Source organism: Bemisia tabaci, chromosome 10 (genome assembly GCF_918797505.1).
Source record: "Bemisia tabaci chromosome 10, PGI_BMITA_v3".
NCBI lineage: Eukaryota > Metazoa > Arthropoda > Insecta > Hemiptera > Aleyrodidae > Bemisia > Bemisia tabaci.
In genome coordinates this window covers 42,627,321-42,645,953 of record NC_092802.1, presented here as the reverse complement: position 1 = coordinate 42,645,953, position 18,633 = coordinate 42,627,321, and the positions used below count along the sequence as shown (strand labels likewise).

General features: G+C 40.6%; 2 protein-coding genes across 2 annotated transcripts in view; one reads left to right on the top strand and one right to left on the bottom strand.

The window, feature by feature from the left end:
- Positions 1–2,297: 2,297 nt before the first annotated feature.
- The window catches only part of LOC109031899 (UDP-glucosyltransferase 2), a 24,437-nt gene continuing 8,101 nt past the window's right edge, over positions 2,298–18,633 (top strand). The window contains exons 1-3 of the mRNA XM_019043725.2: positions 2,298–2,514; positions 4,111–4,354; positions 15,382–15,714. Of these exons, the coding sequence (XP_018899270.2) occupies positions 4,259–4,354; positions 15,382–15,714 (429 nt within the window). The 5' untranslated portion in view covers positions 2,298–2,514; positions 4,111–4,258. The remainder of the gene's footprint in view (positions 2,515–4,110; positions 4,355–15,381; positions 15,715–18,633) is intronic.
- LOC109031897 (UDP-glucosyltransferase 2) overlaps positions 17,570–18,633 on the bottom strand; it is a 27,783-nt gene continuing 26,719 nt past the window's right edge. Inside the window, exon 7 of the mRNA XM_072305375.1 lies at positions 17,570–17,930. Within this exon, the coding sequence (XP_072161476.1) occupies positions 17,924–17,930 (7 nt within the window). The 3' untranslated portion in view covers positions 17,570–17,923. The remainder of the gene's footprint in view (positions 17,931–18,633) is intronic.

The window sequence follows — 18,633 nt, the reverse complement described above, 5'->3', positions numbered from 1 at the left end:
TACTATCAGCAAGCTATTATATGATGAGCTGCCGTGTTCAACAACGCCGTTCGGCTCACACCGTCGGTGAACAAAGGGTGAGGAATGTACTGTTCAAGTATTGCCTTTAGCGGGAATCCAGTACGTGGCGCTCCATCGTATACGTAGGTACCTATACTCTATGGATATAACGGAAAATACCTACAGTGACGTCGCCGTTAATTGTGTCTGTTTACTTTGGCCGTATCACTTTCTTGCAAAATACTCGCTGGATCCAAACAATTAAAATAACATACGACCTCTTTCAATACTATAACTTAGAAGACATCGGTTCATATCGGTTTTTTGTGACGTAACACTGTTGGAGCAGCGGTCAATCAGTCGACCAGCAGATCAATGGCTCCGCCTCCCGCCAGCCTAGCTAAGATACGAGCTCTATTCTAGGCAGTTTCATCCGTTGATCATGCGACGAGGACTTCGAAACAATTGTCATCTCTAATCTGGCGTTTCGTCTCTTCACCGTTCGAGTATGTTTGTTTCCATGCGTCGAGTCCACTCGAGTCCGAACGACGATCACGGGAATGTTATCCCTCGCCAAGTGACCGAGTCTGTGAGTGCTAAGTTTAGCTGAATCCAGTCGTTTTTTCTGGTGAACCATCGTAAAAATTAGGTCAGTGTTACTTTCCGTCTCGTCATTGTTACGATCGCATAAAAATGTGATAAATTTTAAGAGACTGCATATAAGAAAAAGCTATATGGAAATGTACAGATTTTACCTCTAGTCATGGGAGGAGCTAGGGAGCAATCGAAGGGGGGAGACTGCCTCCACCGAAAATCTAATCCCCCCTCCCACAGAAATTTGAGGGATTGGGCAAAGTGAGTGCATGACATATCTTGAATTTCTGCAATTGTTCCTTCATGGTTCGATTTTTTCACGAGATCAGCTCCCCCTCGGAGCTGGATGAGTCTCGCAAATTCCCTTTGGTGAGACGTCTCTTGGTGCCTCCTAATATTTTCTTGATGAGGTGCCCTTCGCCTCGCCCTGAAAGTTCTAAGTTCCACCCATGCTACTAGTTGATTTGACCTTCATCGAATGATTTTCAAAAACTCCTAAACAGCCTGTTAACAATTATTTTCTAAGGAAGCCTTTTTGGTTATTTTTTAGGTGAAATGTACGTCTAGTATGTAAAACATAGAACTAGCGGTAGAGCTGCTTCGAAAAAAGTCAATTATTGCCGAATAATGTGTAAATTTTTTTCATAAAACGGATTTATATTAAAAATGTTAGAAGTGAGTTTTTTATTGAATTATTATTGCGACAAAGAATAGTTACGTAAAATCTTTGTGTCCCATTCCATTATTCTGTGAATGATTTTGAGTACCATACCTTAACCTACACTTTCCTTAGAAGTAATTAGCAATTCATTTAATGTTCATTGTCTTCTTACATCAAAACTGACTATGAAGCCCGAATTTTTAATCCTTTGATAAATAGATTTACGTATGAGCAACAAAGAGGGAACATCTTACAACAGTCAGCAGGCATTTTCATGCAAAAAACATGATGCAAAATGTTGAGATGTGCGTATCTACTCGAGAACGACAAGTGCGGGTGAATAATATCATCAATGTTGCGTAACTCAATCATACAGAGTTGCTGTGCAACGCGATCGTTACATTTATGCTCATTTTCTGGGGAATCCGATTCTGCAATGAGGATCAGTAGCTGCAGTTCGCAGCTTTAAAACATTATCATTGAAAAACATTCTTTCGTCATTTTTTACGTGTGAAAACTTTTTCACGCACAAGTCTTTTAAAAATAATAATTTTTTAAAAAATGTTGAACATTTTTTTTAATATTTTAGGTATTAAAAACTACTTTAGCTCTTTTAAGAGTTTATTAACATTTCAAATTTTCTTTTACTCACATTCTACCTTCCTTCATACTGTTCTCCCCCTGCCCTTTTCTTCTTTTTTTCTTTCAAGATCCTCTTTATCATCTTCCTCTGTTTTGTTTTCTCTTCTTTTTCTGCCCTTTTTTCTTTTTTTTTTTTCTTTTGTTCTTCCATTCAACTCTATCAGACTAGGGCTTACCAAACCGAAATAAAAACCTATCGGTACATGACTTCAACTGAATGTACTTACATCCAAAGGAACTAGATCCATTGTGACTTGAGCCCTATCATATATGTGTTCTTATGGGTCTCAGGGCTCATGTTAAAATGGATATCGTTCCGTTTCATTCGATTAGCATCCGACCCAGCCTACTTTTACCAAACCTAGGTGCGGTAGCCATGAGATGGGTCCTGCTGGCGCTGACAGCATCATGTCTGGCAATCGGGTGTCCCGCTCACGACATCCTTGTCTTCCTCCCGCTTCCGATCTGGAGTCACTACGTCCAAGTGGAGCCCATCTTTCACGCTTTGGCAGAGCGCGGACATAACGTCACCGTGTGCAGTCCATACCCGCCCAAAAAACGGACGGAAAACTTCAACCACATCCTGCTTGGTATGGAGAAATGGACGGATTTGATGGGTTAGTTTTTGTTGTTGTTTATTTCCCATGTCTGTCGCTTTATCAGACGTAATCTGAGAAAATTGCCCCGGTAGCATTGGCTGCTCAAAAAAAGCTTGAAGCGTGTATTTTTCAAAAATGAAAGCTCTTGGAAAGTTGTTAAAATATCCGAGTTAGGAAACCCATCCATATTTTTTTCACGTAAAAATGTCATCTTGCACTGAAACAAATGTTTAATCTTTTTGTAGTGAACTTCAACGTGCCCGGTTTGGGCCGGTAGTCCTAGACTCGGAAGGATCGGGCTTATGCTATTACACATGATGGTCATGATTAACTGTGTATTGAATCAAATACCCTTTTGCTTGTGCTCAACTGCATGTAGTTGAGAAACTCTTGACTCTTTTGGTAAACCCTGATCCATGTCACATCTCTCTCATGTGTCCTGTTGACAACAAAGAGCTCGATGCAAAAACGGCTTTTTTCGCCCCCTCCCCTGGAATTTCTTCAAACTTTGTCACTCATACTTGAACGATCCTTTTCCTGTATTTTCAGATCCCCCAAAAAATTTGGAGGGCTCCAGGGGGGGGGGGGGGGGGGGTGGAAGTCAAAACATGTGAACCTCGATATCACTCGAAAGTAAATCCCCCAAAAAATTCGGAGGGCTCGAAGGGGGGGGGGGGGGGTGGAAGTCAAAACCTGTGAACCTCGATAGGTATCACTTGAACGAAGAAAGATATTGAGGTCCAGTTTGGACGAAAAATCGTCGAAAATTGCCTACTTTAAGATTCCAAAGATCAAAATCCCGAGATCACATTTTCAACTGAACACATGTGCTTTTTTCCAGTTTTTGAGTCCAAAAAATCTCTTTCAAACAAAGAATACGCAGAGGTCTCAATTTTTTATTTGAATCGAAATCAGTTCTTCAAATTTTTCGTCTTTTTTTGCATTTAACGAGACGTCCATTAAGGTGGGGAATCAAACAGTTCAAGAACCATGAGCGATTGAAGTTTCCACTCAACGCGCCCCAGCCGATTTTCGCGCGCCAAGAAGGCGGCTTTGAGTGTTATTAAATCAGATTGAATGTTCAAACCGTGCAAAATAAGTCCTTAGGGATTATTGAGGGTCGCTGAATTCAAAAATTACAAATACTTTTAAAAAAATCCCCTTTTTTGAACTACAGCTCCGCACAGGCCCACTAGGCGGCCGGTCGGCGCTCAATGGGACCCCGAGCCGTCCGAAGGAATGAGGAACCGAGCAAGGAATTAGAACTCCGGGCTATTTTCAAATTGGTTACAATAAAAATTCACTTCCTTTTAGTTAAGTATATAATTCTTAGTTGTTGAACGGCCCGAACAATTTTTCAGAGTCTTTCGAATGATTATGGACAGTCTCACGAAGACTAGAGGGGTTGTTCTATAATATTGTCCGCTCCAACAGCGCCATGGCAATTTCTAAGAAGTTCATTTCTGAACTCATAACGCACTCTTCGAGGACATGACAGTGTACTTGATTTGAACATATTTATGCTAAAAGAAAGAGTAAAGTGCTGAAATAAATCAAAATTCATTTGTGTATGCATTGTTCCTCTATCCATTACTCTGTAACGTCACTTTGCAGCGTCATGGAACCCGGTGGACCAATTTAAGCGGTGGCACCCGGTCCAGATGGTCCCGAGTGGAAGGCGCTCGGCGATCTCCTCGTACCGGAGATCCTGGGTTCGGATGTCCTACGGGGTCTTCTTGGCTCCAAGTTCGACCTAATTTTCATGGAACTCTTCTTCGGGCAGGAGGCATTTGTTGTCCTAGGGCGCCTTTTTAATGCCTCCATCGTCAGTTACTCCTCCTTCGGTTACAGTCCCCAGGTTAGTGTTAATATTCATCCCATCAAAGCTGACCTAACTTAATCCAACCCGAACTATTTAACCTAACCGCGCCAGGTCAGCGTTCAGGATGAAAAGAAATTTTGAAAATTGATATGAAAATATAATTTCCCTGCGAAATGGTGTGGACCCAGCACCATTTCTCCACCTTGTTACATACATTTGGGCCACTTCTTGGTGGTTTTTTTTTCTAATTTGTTATCGGTGGATTTGCGGGATTTTTTTGGATTGGTACACGGGGGTGTTTTGGCATGAGAAAAACGCACCTTTCATTAGATTTTTAAAATTCGGAATAACTTCAAAATGGCGGAAACTTGGTATTGAAGACGATTACGGATATGGATTCGTATGAAACTCGGGGTCCTGTTCGTTTCCGATTGGACAAAATGACTCGTTCGCATTACCTACATTTTTTAAATTCTTAATATTTTCAAAATGGCGGCATATGGCGAGAAAATGAGGTAAAATTAATAGTTTCCAATTACAATCTGGCTATCAAAAGTGTTTTATAGTGTTTTCATGATCCCCGATTTTTTCTGATAGTTGATTGATACATTTGTCAGTTTTTCAAGCTATGTCTGCGTGAATTTCCTCTTTAGTGGAGGCAAACTCTCTTGATTTGATTCTTGATTTATAATCTTTGTACTTGGTGAAAATGTGATCTTTATTCCCGTTTTTGACACTGCGAAGGCCTAAAATACGGGAACCAATCAGAAATGCATGCCTTTCCTTTCAGTACCTATAAAGGTACTCTAGTTATCGGTGGATAGGAGGGGGTGGAGAAATGGTGCATGGGTCTACACCATTTCGCGGGGAAATCAAAGCCAAGAATTTTCAAAAATTATAATTAGAGTCAAAAATAATTTTTTTAACTCTAATATGTACCAGTACAAAACTGTGGGGGGGGGGGGGATGCGTTCAGCTCAGGCAGTTTGTATTGGTATACTAGGGGGCCCTGTCCCCTGGAAGGCGCTTCGCGCCCTCAGGCCCGCTTCGCGAGCCCTATGTACGCATAATATGTATGGGCAAACATGTTCTTCCATTTGAATACACCATTTTGTGTTTAAACTGCATCGATTTCAAAATTTTTAACTTAACTCTTAGATTTGTAAATTATGAGGAATAACTGGATGTACATAATTTGGTATTTATTGAGGCAGTATATTGATGCCTAAACTCGGGAGACATGTATCTCAATTTGCAACGTCGTATACTTCTCGTAAACTTCTTTTTTTCTTTTTTTTTATTGGAAAACTAATCAACGTACTAAATTTTTTGATTTCACTTCTGCTCGAAGAATATTCTGTGAAAATTGAAAGCGATAAAATTGGCTCATTTCCCTTCGAAATCTTAAATTGGATGCGGAAATCTTGAAACACTGTGAGCAAGGTACGTGGTTTTCAACTTAGCCATCGGTATGCAAACAAAGCTCTTTTGCTATGCAACATATCGCTAAGATTGTGGAATCTGGCACATATTTTTCGGAAAATCCAGTCCTCATGCATTTTTATATTTTGACAGAAAATGTGCGCTGAACTTTCAAATAATGTATTTTTTTGGCATGGAGTTAGTTGAGCTCAAAACTACTCTCAACTCAATTTTTTGGAAAGTGCGACACGATGCGTTAATTTTTCTAAATGCAGTCCACTTACTGAAGAAATTTCCATTTATTATGTTATTTTTAAATACTTAATTTAAAGAAAAATCGGATTACGACTGTTGAGAGTTAATAATATTTGGTCCGTCCGGACGCGACGCAGCGCGTGCCCTCTCACTTTGTATCTGATGTAAATATGAATAGAAATTCAGCAATCAAGTATATTGACCAATACCCTAATCGAAGCCGGAAGAATAGGAAATATTGAATAAAGACCTTATACCTTCGACCTTGAACCTCGAACCCTGAGCGATGCACCGTTCCTCAGCTCTCGGAATGAGGAGCCCTCCTACACAAGCTTTTCCATTGTTCTATTATTTATTCGACTCACTCAGGTATAATCTCACACCTCGACGTTTCTAGCGAAAACGACATATCACTCACGCTATTCACATTGGACATAAATGCAACATGAGCTTTAAAAGCTCTACAACATTGAAAGTTCGGGGCTTCATAATTTTTTGCATATCTACAGCTATTACAGATGACATACATGTAAAGATCATCCTTATCAGCCCGGTAGTTTGTCAGAAATAGTGCTTCCAAGATTTTGCTTGTAGCTGAATAATATAGATTAAGTTGGAGTCACGACGAGAGATCTATACCCTATCAGCAGATCACACTAGTCAGTGAATTTTTGAAGTTGCCCCAGGGGGGGGGGCAACTTCAAAAATTCAATACCTTTCAATGCATACCGGGTGTCCGTGAAGTAACTGAAAAGTGGGTATAATTTTTGAACAAAAAAAGATAGAAGGTCGCGGTTTGTGGCATTCTTCATCATATAAAAGGGGAAATTTTTCGATGGGGGGCTTTTCCTGGTGGACCCCCCTGGGGGGGCCCCAGGGGGGGCAACTTCAAAAATTCAAATGGCAACCCCCATTTTTTTAGACATGGTTAAAAAGAACTTAAAAAGACAAGAAAAATGGCGCAAATAAAATTAAAATCGGTTATTTCGTTCAAAAGTTACAGCCGGTCAAAGTTTTAAATTGACCACTTTTCAAAAAATCGCCGATGAGCTCCAAATTATCGGAAAAACAAAAACAAACCAGGAATGAAAAGTTTGAAAAGTGCTTTTTAGGAAGAGGAAAAACAACTGACGTTGTCACAAGTCTGGATGGCATTGTTTCAAAATAAAATTTCGGAAAATTCAACATGGCGGCAAATTTGAGGAAACGCAAAAAATGAAAATTCCAGAAACTGTTATCTTTCAAATACCCTCTAGTTTAAGGAAATCAAAGGTATCAACTTTTATTCCTTTATTTGGCCAAGTAAGAGCAATAATTTGCTGACTTAAAAGTTGTCAAGCGGGGCGCCTTCAATCGTTGGAGTATGCGACATCACAGGATTAAGTGTGCTGTCGAAAAATGAAGCCGATGTGAAAAAGCGCTCCTCCTTTGGGATGCTTTAGAAATTTTTAAGGTCCTCCTCCTCAAATTTAACGAGAAAAAAGAAGAAAAGTAAAATTTAGCAATTTTTACCCACAAACTTGGCGAGCCAAAAAAACATGATTTATCCTGGTGGGGTAGGGGCGGTGGACATTTTTGACATTTCTCTCTCTGAAAATTAAAAATCCAAGAATAATTTTAATTCTCTAACTCCTGGCACTCCAATTTGGCAAGGAGGATATCTGCTACGCTTCACCGTGTCACCGATCAGATAGTGCATCAGATGTTACCGAAAAGATTGGTGTCTCAAATCGTAAGGTTGAGACTGTCAATAAGATAATCTCAATTCAGATAATAATCAAGAGTAGAACGGCGTCTTCGGAATTGGAAGCGTAGCAGATATCCTCCTTGCCAAATTGGAGTGCCAGGAGTTAGAGAATTAAAATTATTCTTGGATTTTTAATTTTCAGAGAGAGAAATGTCAAAAATGTCCACCGCCCCTACCCCACCAGGATAAATCATGTTTTTTTGGCTCGCCAAGTTTGTGGGTAAAAATTGCTAAATTTTACTTTTCTTCTTTTTTCTCGTTAAATTTGAGGAGGAGGACCTTAAAAATTTCTAAAGCATCCCAAAGGAGGAGCGCTTTTTCACATCGGCTTCATTTTTCGACAGCACACTTAATCCTGTGATGTCGCATACTCCAACGATTGAAGGCGCCCCGCTTGACAACTTTTAAGTCAGCAAATTATTGCTCTTACTTGGCCAAATAAAGGAATAAAAGTTGATACCTTTGATTTCCTTAAACTAGAGGGTATTTGAAAGATAACAGTTTCTGGAATTTTCATTTTTTGCGTTTCCTCAAATTTGCCGCCATGTTGAATTTTCCGAAATTTTATTTTGAAACAATGCCATCCAGACTTGTGACAACGTCAGTTGTTTTTCCTCTTCCTAAAAAGCACTTTTCAAACTTTTCATTCCTGGTTTGTTTTTGTTTTTCCGATAATTTGGAGCTCATCGGCGATTTTTTGAAAAGTGGTCAATTTAAAACTTTGACCGGCTGTAACTTTTGAACGAAATAACCGATTTTAATTTTATTTGCGCCATTTTTCTTGTCTTTTTAAGTTCTTTTTAACCATGTCTAAAAAAATGGGGGTTGCCATTTGAATTTTTGAAGTTGCCCCCCCTGGGGCCCCCCCAGGGGGGTCCACCAGGAAAAGCCCCCCATCGAAAAATTTCCCCTTTTATATGATGAAGCATGCAACAAACCGCGACCTTCTATCTTTTTTTGTTCAAAAATTATACCCACTTTTCAGTTACTTCACGGAAATCCGGTATGCAATTAAAGTATAAGAAAACAAGCAGTGAACTCCATCACAATGTGTTGATGCGGCGCGTCATTAACTCGCACCTATCAACCCCTTTAGTTTTCATTTACAGAGATTTCAAACAGGGGCGGACTGGCCATGGAGGCGGGGAGGCGATCGCCTCCTAACAATTTGCCACGGAGGTCCCGAAGGGGCCCCCGCGGCGAATTTTTTTCGAGTTATGGTTTTACCCCTGTAATGTTGTAATTTTTTTATCCTATTCAGTCACTAAAAGGTCCCAAAATCCTTGAAAATTTTTCTCTAAGTGACATGAAAGGTCGTCTAAAGCTTTTGTGATGAAGGGGCCCCCGAAGAATCCTGAGAATGGGTTATTTTGAAGTTCAAATACTGTAGAATTTGACTCCAATAATGCATAAAATTGCGTTTAAAAAGTGTGTAATTTTCCACATTTTCCGGGGGAGGGCCCCCGGATCTCCTTAGAGGGGCCCCCGAACGACAGGAGGGGCCCCCAAAATCTAGGTCGCCCCCTAACTTTTCGACTTCCAGTCCGCCCCTGATTTCAAAGTACGCAAGCAGCAAATCAAGAAAATTCACGATCCAACACTGCGAGCTCAACGACGCGACGCACCTTGACGAGACCGTGTATTGTGAATGTAGAAAGCTATTCGAACGAATTTAAGTTTTTTCATCTTCCTCAAGCAAAATCTGATCAGATTCTTGCAGAAAAGTGCTACGGAATAATGTAAGCGAAGAAAGGAAAAATTCTGTCAAACTCCTGAAAGATGAAGTCCATTTAAAGATATTTTGGGGCTAAAATACCCAGATCACCCTGCGGTAGTATAAATCCCGTTATATTATTGAAAAGAAATTGACTCGATATGAATGCAATTGCATTAAATATGTCTAGATTTTGATATTTTAAACGTCTTTCCATGCAAAGAAGTTCAACCATGTCCATGCTTCATTCATTCATGAATTGAAAGGAAGCAATCTCCATCCCAAAAATCTACTGATTTGCCATAAAAAATTGCAGAAACTTGATATACCAGGTCGATGTACCCACTCGTTGAATTTACCAACCAATTTCGTGAGTGTAAATATGTGAAAATCAATATGCTAAAGTCATTTTGGGTGCATTTATTTTTCATGAAACAATAATAAGTATAATTTCAATCCCGAAAAACCATCAATTTTCCGTATGAAATCGAAAAAGCGAAATATGTCGACTCCCTGACGTGAAAATTGGATTCTATGTGTGAAAATACTTATGTATCGATATACTGAGCAGTACCCATGTGTGGACAGAGTCAGAAGTCCGCGGCAATATCAATTCAACAGAAACAAGCAGTTCCAACGCCCAAGCGTTGAAGGGCGCTTCTTTGTCAAAGCATATTACTACCAACTTATGTACCCGAAGACTGACGAAGCTGGAATTTAAAGTGGGATTCTTTTACCGCAAAACCCTTCAAAACTTCAGATCGACCGCGAAGACCTGAAACTTTCCACAAGCATTTTGTGATGAATTTTAGTCGGTGGTGAATGGAAACATAAAGGATTCACTGTAAATCAGACGACGGGAAAGAGCGGCGGAACCTCTAAAGCTGGTGCGTCAACGCGATCTAGCGGACAGCGGCGTCGCGACGCCGCGAGGTAGGGCGCGCAGGTCGCGGGGGAGCGGGGCCGCGTGAAGAGGAGTTCAGCAATGGGGAGGGGAAGCGCGGGTCGCGGGGAAGAGAGGGACCGGCCGGCCGGCGGTGACATCGGCGCTGGCTGGACCCATATTCACGGCGTGAACGCAGGCAGCGCTAATGTCTCCGCTAACTGGAGTTGGGGGTCCTTATTCATTCTCTTGGTCCATGACATAACCTTAAACCTTCCGCTCAATGCCGCAAACAGCTGACGTGTCGATGCTGCGCCAAGAAAATGAACCAATCACAAAGTAGCACAGTAATACGTCACTAAAATGAAGAGATCACGTGACTGTTCGTAATATTTTCAAATCGATCTGAAAGTACTGCCTCGGATATAAGTATTTAAAGCATAAGGAGGCCCTAAAATACTTTAACCAGGTAAAACGTCCGTGCGAGATTGTTATGCTTAAAAGCAAAACATTTCACGAAAACTTTTACGAATACCAGATGCAGAAAAAAATCCAATTTTTCCCGGGTGTACCAGAATGGCGTCATTACCCATAAGGCAAAAGGGCATGTAGTATAGTACATGTTACATCGGGGGAGTCGAACGGTTGGAAAGGGCGCATCTGGTACCCAGAAGCGCCCAAAACGGACAAAAATTGGATCGGATTCTAGCCGCTTTGCCCGCCTCTCCTCGTTATTTACAAACCGCTCCTAAACAAATCTCAAAATTTTTCTCATAGCTTTGTGTTATTATCAGCTTCCATTTAAACCGGCCGGTTTGATGGCCGAATCGGCTGCCCAAAAAGCAAGCCATTTTCGAAGGGTTTTATGAGAAGTTCGGGATATTATTATCGGCTCTCAGGAAATCACCCCGCCATGGCAAAAATTGGTGGTATAAATGTTTGAGCGCTTAAAATAATCGTATTTAAGAAACTAAGGCATTGCACTATGGAGTCAATTTCTTTTTAACAATATAACGGGATTTACTACCGGGGATTTAGCTATTATAGCCCCAGAATACTTTTAAAGCGCCTTTACTTTCCAAAGTCTTGACGGAATTTTTTTTGGCTGAAACGACTCAAGAGACACTATAGTTAGAAAATACAAAGAATTTTCGATTTTGACAAAAAAAATGTTAGTTCAGGCATATCGTGTTTTGTATGGAGTACTGCTGCTATTCGATCCTTGTCTTTTGGTCAAAATTCTTACAAGGAAGCCCCTCGCAAGAGGCGAATTTTTTGTAATCTCTCCCAATTTTTTCTCCGTTATTATAATTGAATTGCTTGTCATATTGTGAGGTTAGTTATATTTATTTTTAATTTATACATTTCTTTTTGTCCCTTCACTTTATCTTTTGTTTGGAGAAATAAAGGTTTCGTTGATTTCTTCGGATTTCGAATACTGTAACTTTTCTTTTATTCAGCCGATTTTTATGCATGAGGTCTCTTTTTATTCGTGTTTTAACGGAGAGTAAGTAAAAAATTGCTAAATACACGCGAAACAATATTTTTGAAAATTTGGTGGATCCCAGCGTGACGGTGAAATGGGTAATCGAGTGCCTGCCTGTGCACTGTTTTGGCCTGATAGGAGAATGAATTTCTGTATGGGCCACGGTTAGCACATGGTCTAATGAGTCTCGAGGCTCATTACAGATTGCACTTACTACTATCCTGGCTGGCCCTGGCTATCAGAGCAGTGGTACCAAATTTTAAAAAGCATAACAGGGGTGTAGATATCTGTCAATGCAACGTTTTAAACAAAACGGAGGAGTGTAAGTCTCATTCAAAGAGTGCTGAACTGCTCAGATATCCTCGAATCAGTTTGTTTGCTTCTGCTTATATATGCATATTTTAAATTAGCGCGTGGCATTCTTAGGTTTCTTTTTAAAAAACCAAGTAACGTAGACTCTTGGTATTTATTACACATAAACTAGAAAGCCCTAGAATGAGAAAAAACTTTAAATCATAATTATTGACGGATTAGTAAACTTTTTACACGCTTTGAAAAATGTCAGAAGTTCGCGGCAGTCTCTTTCCGGTAAGGAACTAAGGGACTTGGTTATTGTATCGAGAGGGGGGTCGAAACGATCGCAAAGGCGGTATACTACGTATATACTACGTATACGCGCCAAAAATATAAGTGGGCTCATAGCGAATTAGAACTCGAACTATACTATCGTTGAGCAGTTTTTAGACCCCTACTCCACCAATAATCAAGTAAAGCTGCACTTTTGCTACTTCAGCAAGTTAAATCGCGGAAAAAGATCCACGGTTTCACTCTCCTCCACCCGATGGGACTGACGTCCCGGTCAAATGCGTTTTTGAAGAAATCCCCATCAGCGCTTCATCTTCGCATATTTATGAATGTGCAAATGATGGCATGCTCCGGTGAGAGAGCTCTGTGACAAAATCATTTTTATCTTGAAAGTCTCCACAATGTATAGAGAATATTCCTCAAATGGACGTATTTCTGCTAAACGGAACTACCTATGTGCATTATGACGTGAGCCCTGTTATGTTTTTATTCTTATGGGTCTCAGGGCTCATGTCTTAATGCACCTAGTTCCGTTTGGCACTATGCCCAACTACTCAGGAAACTCAGTCAAATGTCACTCGCGTAGCCAGTGACCGGGGGTCCAGGTGGCGCAGCCCCTTGGCTAGCCGTGAAGGACGCAGAACGGCTAGTTTTCCATAAAACTAATGCCAGAATTATTTTTTTCATCCCATAAAGCCACCGAAAGCCAAGTTTCATACCAATCCGTTAACAAAAACGGAGATGTCATTTCCGTTATTCTGAACTTTGACCGGCTGCTATTTTGTCAAAAATCAAGATTTTGATTTGCGGTTTGCGCCAAAAATTTTCTTTTTTTATCTTCTTTCGATTGACGTTTCACAAAGGGGGGGGTGACATTTGAAAAAAAGTTGGGGTCCGTAGCCCATTCCCGTGGGGAGGGGGGGGCCAGAAAAGTTTGGAGGGCCCAAAAAATAGCTAACATTGATCTAAGAACATCCCCAAAGTTTCGTTTCAAAATATTAATTAGGTAAAATTAAAAAGGGACTGAACGGTACTTTTTGGACACACTGTATATATATTTTAACAATATATCTTCGAAATTATTGAGTAAATCAATAATAATGATACATTACAATAAAAAAGAAAATATTTGTTCAAAGTATGATTTACGAAGATAAAAATTCTCAGGATAATCGAAGGAGTCAACAATAATAATACTTTACCATGAGAAGGAAAACAACTTTGGAGAGATTACTTCACGATTTACCTAAGACAATCATTCGGTTTGCATTGACGAACTAGCCACCAAACTTTTTTATTCCGTATGGCCATTGACATACTAACCGTGGCTCGTATAGGAAGAATACACCTGCCGCTCTGTACCGTCGCGGGAGCATTACTAACGATTGGTCTCCTTTTATTTCCTTAAAAGACTGATTTTTTAGTGACTGCGTCATTCAATAGATCGATATATCTTGGATAGCCTATAAAGTTTGCAATCTCAAATGGATTAGTATCTCCCTCCGATCTTCTACCGTCTCATAATTACAACAGCAGGCAGAGAGATATCAAAAACGTAAAAGTTCGACTGAAACGATCTGAACAAGATTGTAAATTTTCGGCCATCCAAATTATACAAAATTGCTCTGCCCTGGAACATCAAACAACAACTCGATGGTGTATGCGATGGTGAAGTAAAGAAATTCTTCAATTTACTTCGAAATCTCCTCTTAACCAAGGCATTTTAAGATTTAAATTAATTTCTAACTTCAGCTGTTGAATAACATTCTACCAACCACCACTTAATATCGCATTGTACATTTGTGATTTATATTTTTAATTATTTTATATTGTAACTCCTAGTGTTTTTTGACCGCTGTGCCATAGCTCCAATAATGGGGCTTTCATATACGTAAATATAATACATAAATAAATAAATATATACGCTGGATCATTTTTAAACAAGAACATAACCTCAAAGTAAGGAAATTGAACCACCTGATTGGCTGTTAAAATTTTACTGCGCTTTGAAAGCGCTGCAAACTAATCTGAACTCTCCTTTCTCCTTCTTCTTCCACAAACGACTAGGGCATAGCTTTGTATGTCGCAGGACATTCAGTGTCGAGCACAATAAACTCTTCAAATTTTAAAATTTTAGAAGTCTAAAAATCATTAAGAATAAAGGACTTGTCAAATCAATATAAACAGCATAAAATCTTCAGTCATCCTCCGGAGAAGAGATCCAGCTTCGTCCCCATCTCTTAAGCGGTCGTCCTGGTAATCTTTTCCCTATGGGCCCTGCCGGTCCCAAGCTCGGGCTATGGAGGAGCATAGGCGTAGCTAGGTCATTTTGCTGGGGGGGCCTGGCCCCCCATCACCGGGGGGTCTGGGGGTATGGAATACCTCCCACCTCAGCGGGGGGGGGGGGGGTCCAGGGGGCCTTTCCCCGGAAATTTTTTGAAATTTTAACTCTATCTGAGCGCATCTCGAGGCACTTGTGGCGCTAATCTTCCTACAATTTCTGCCTAAAAATCACCCAGTTTTATGCATTTTCAGGTTAAAATACTTTGAAATTGTTAAAGTCAACAGGTTACTCTATTTATAGGCATCCTCTCACGGGCCACGGCGACAGAGACTTATCGTTGAAGAAGGTGTTTTTGCACCATCCAGAATTTCTGAGGGGGCCAGATGATACTTTTTCCAATTCTGGGGGGGTCCAGGCCCCCCCCCCCCCTGCGCCCCCCTCCTACGCCTCTGTGGAGGAGGGTTCGGAGGTGAGGCTAGAACCTGCCTCCGGTGGAGCACCCAATCTGCTCGAAGAAAAAATTAAAATAAATAATCTAAACTCAAAAGGTGTCAATTTCGATTGTTAGATTTTGATTATTCTACTGCGATTTTTGGAATGACGTAGCCACTAAATCAGTCCATCTCTAAGTACATTGAGGTGTTTCGTAAACGACTATGAATACAACATTAGATGCGACTGTTGCAGGTGCTAAGGGCGGTGGGCGCAACGAACGCTTTCAGCTATGTGCCTCACAAAGACCTGCCGTACGCCGGGCCGATGTCCTTGCTCCAGCGCCTCAACAACGCGTTCTTGAGCTACGCGACGATGCTTCACTTCCACTACTGGTACTACCCGGCCCACGATGAGATCATCACTCGCCTCGTCCCGGGCCGCCACCCCCCGATTGTCGACATGCTCGGCAACGTCTCGCTTGTCTTTCTTACCGGCAACACTGCCCTTGACGGTGCTCGCCTGTATCCACCCTGCGTTGTCCAGCTCACCGCGCTACACTTGAAGGACCCAAAGCCTTTGGATAAGGTAGGAATACAGACATAGATGCGCACACATACACATGGTGTTCCAAAAGTCCCGCCCCCCCCCCCCCTCTCTCCTATAACTTTTAAACGCTAAGAGATAGGGAAACGAAACTTTGGGAATGTTTCTATCTCAAAGAGGACCATCTTCTAAGGGGATGGGGTCAAAATTTTTGCCCCTTCCTCGCGGGGTCGGGGGCCCCTTAAATTTTTTTTTCAAATGGTAACCCCTATCTTGCGATACATCATTGGAAAGAACATTAAAAACGAAGAATTTCGGCTCATTCCGGCTCAAATTATTATAGTAGAGAAAAAAAAGGGAATATTTACCAAATTTTAAGCACCTTTATAATAAAAATCGCAGAAATCACTACAAACAAATTTTAAGGGGGAGTTCGAACTCCCAAATACGTCAGTTCAAAAATCATACGATTTTCCCGCGAAATGAAACATTTCCCCTAATTTTGCCTCAACTTTATCTCAATAAGTTCAAAATTAGTTCAGCATTACGTTTCCAGGTCCCCAAATTTCGGTAAAAGTTTAAAAGAAACGAAACTCAAACGGTCAAATTTAAGCACCTTAAATTTCGTTATTTTTTAACTTTTCCCGAAATTTGAGGACTTGGAAACGTAATGTAGAACTAATTTTGAACTTACTGAGATGATGTTGAGGTAAAGTCAGGGGAAGTTGGCTCATTTCGCGGGAACATCGTATGACCTTTGAACCGACGTATTTGAGGGTTCGAACACCCCCATCCCCCTGAAAATTCGCTTGTAGTGATTTCTGCGATTTTTATTTTAAAGGCGCATGCAATTTGGTAAATTTTCCCATTTTTTTTCTTTACGATAATTTTAACCAGAGTTATGTTTTTTTTTTAAAATATGTCAATTTTGACCTTTGATCTATCATGACTCGGTCAAAAATTAAGATAGTGATCTATGGTTTGCGCCAAAATTCTTCTTTTTTAATGTTCTCTTTCTTTCCAATGATGTATCACAAGATAGCGGTTACCATTTGAAAAAAAAAGTTGCCCCCCCCCCCGTCCCCATGAGGTAGAGGCAAAAGTTTTGAACCCCCCCCCCCCCTTAGAAGATGGTCCTCTTTGATATAGAAATATTCCCAAAGTTTCGTTTTTCTATCTCTAACCGTTCAAAAGTTAGAGGGGGAGGGCGGGACTTTGGGAACACCCTGCAGAATTATACACCTAACTCTGAACTAACATATACGAACCTAATGTAAGTTGACCTGACCTTACGTAAAATAACCTAACAAAGCTTAGGCATAAACTTAATCCGGCATTAGTAGTCTAACTTAAAAAGTTTAAATCATCTTGGTGACTGCGCTACCTTTGAAGACTACTGACTGTTGACCTTTGAGCGCTACCAAGGGTGTTGGATCAGGTAGGAATGTAGACCACTGATAACTGAACCGCGTTACACAGAAAGGAACCAATAGCCACATCAGCCATTGCCAAATTTAATTGGGCGAATAATTTTTTGCATGAAGACTGTTGGGCGGATTTTCGAGCATTCACTGAATTTTCTTCATAATATGAAGCAAATTCCTTAAAATTTTCAAAGGAGTCCGCACAAACGTTCGTTCTCTCATAAGAAATTGACTTGCCAAGTTAAATTTGGCAATAGCTGATGTGGCCTGGTTATTTTATGTTAGACGCGGTCCAACGTTGATCTAATCAAACCGATATTAACCCTCTATTGCATGAGTTTGGATCACGGATTTGGAAATAAAACATTTTTCTGAGAGATCTTTGAAAAAAATAGAGTCCCAATTTTTTTTGTCGGGAGGGGGCTTCCCCCCCCCCTCCCAAAAAAATGGCCCCCAAAGTGACAGTTACATATGTGTGGGTCCATGCAACTTTGATGAAAAAAATAAAAAGAGAAATTACATATATGTGATTCTATGCAACTCTGGTAAAAACTATAAAAATAGATGTTACATGAAAAACATTCGTAAGTACATTTCATTGAAAAAAAAATAAAACATTTGTCTTACCAGAGATAAGATTTTATGGGAAAACTGTTTTGGCCAGCATAAATCAAAACAAGCAGTTCCAACGCCAAAGCGTTGGAGGGCGCTTCTTTAACACTGCGCATGCGAGGAACGTTTTCATACGGCCAAGCGAGAGTATTGCGGACGGACGACGTATAACAAATTGCCTACGTGAAGGTGGTCCGGCAGCAACATACCCGCCGCTAGTCTCTGGAAAACAATAGAAAATAGTAGTTGCGTACGTTGCCAGCGAGCGCGCTGCGAGCGCATCTGTTTCAGTTACCTAGCATCGAGTCGGGCCTCTAACTTTCTATTCTCTCTGACATAACCTTAAACCTTCAACCCAGAGCCGCAAACAGCTGACGCTTGACGATGCTGCGCCGAGAAAATGAACCAATCACAAAATAGCACAGTAATACGTCACTAAAATGAAGAGATCACGTGACTGTTCGTGATTTTTTCGAATCAATCTGAAACTACAACCTCGAATATGAGGCATTTAAGCATAACGAAGCCTTAAAATACTTTAACCAGGTAATACGTCCGTGCGAGATTGTTATGTTTAAAAGCAAAACATTTCACGAAAACTTTTACGAATACCAGATGCAGAAAAAAATCCAATTTTCCCGGGTGTACCAGAATGGCGTCATTACCCATAAGGCAAAAGGGCATGTAGTATAGTACATGTTACATCGGGGGAGTCGAACGGTTGGAAAGGGCGCATCTGGTACCCAGAAGCGCCCAATATAGGTGAATATTAGCTGTACGTGCATTTTTATTGGCCACAATCGGTTGCATGGAATGACACACAAGTAACTTGTCATTTTCGCCGCCAGTGTTGGTTGCATGAGATCAGATATATATTATTCGGTTTTAAATCAAGTAATTAAAAACCCAATTTGCATCTAATATT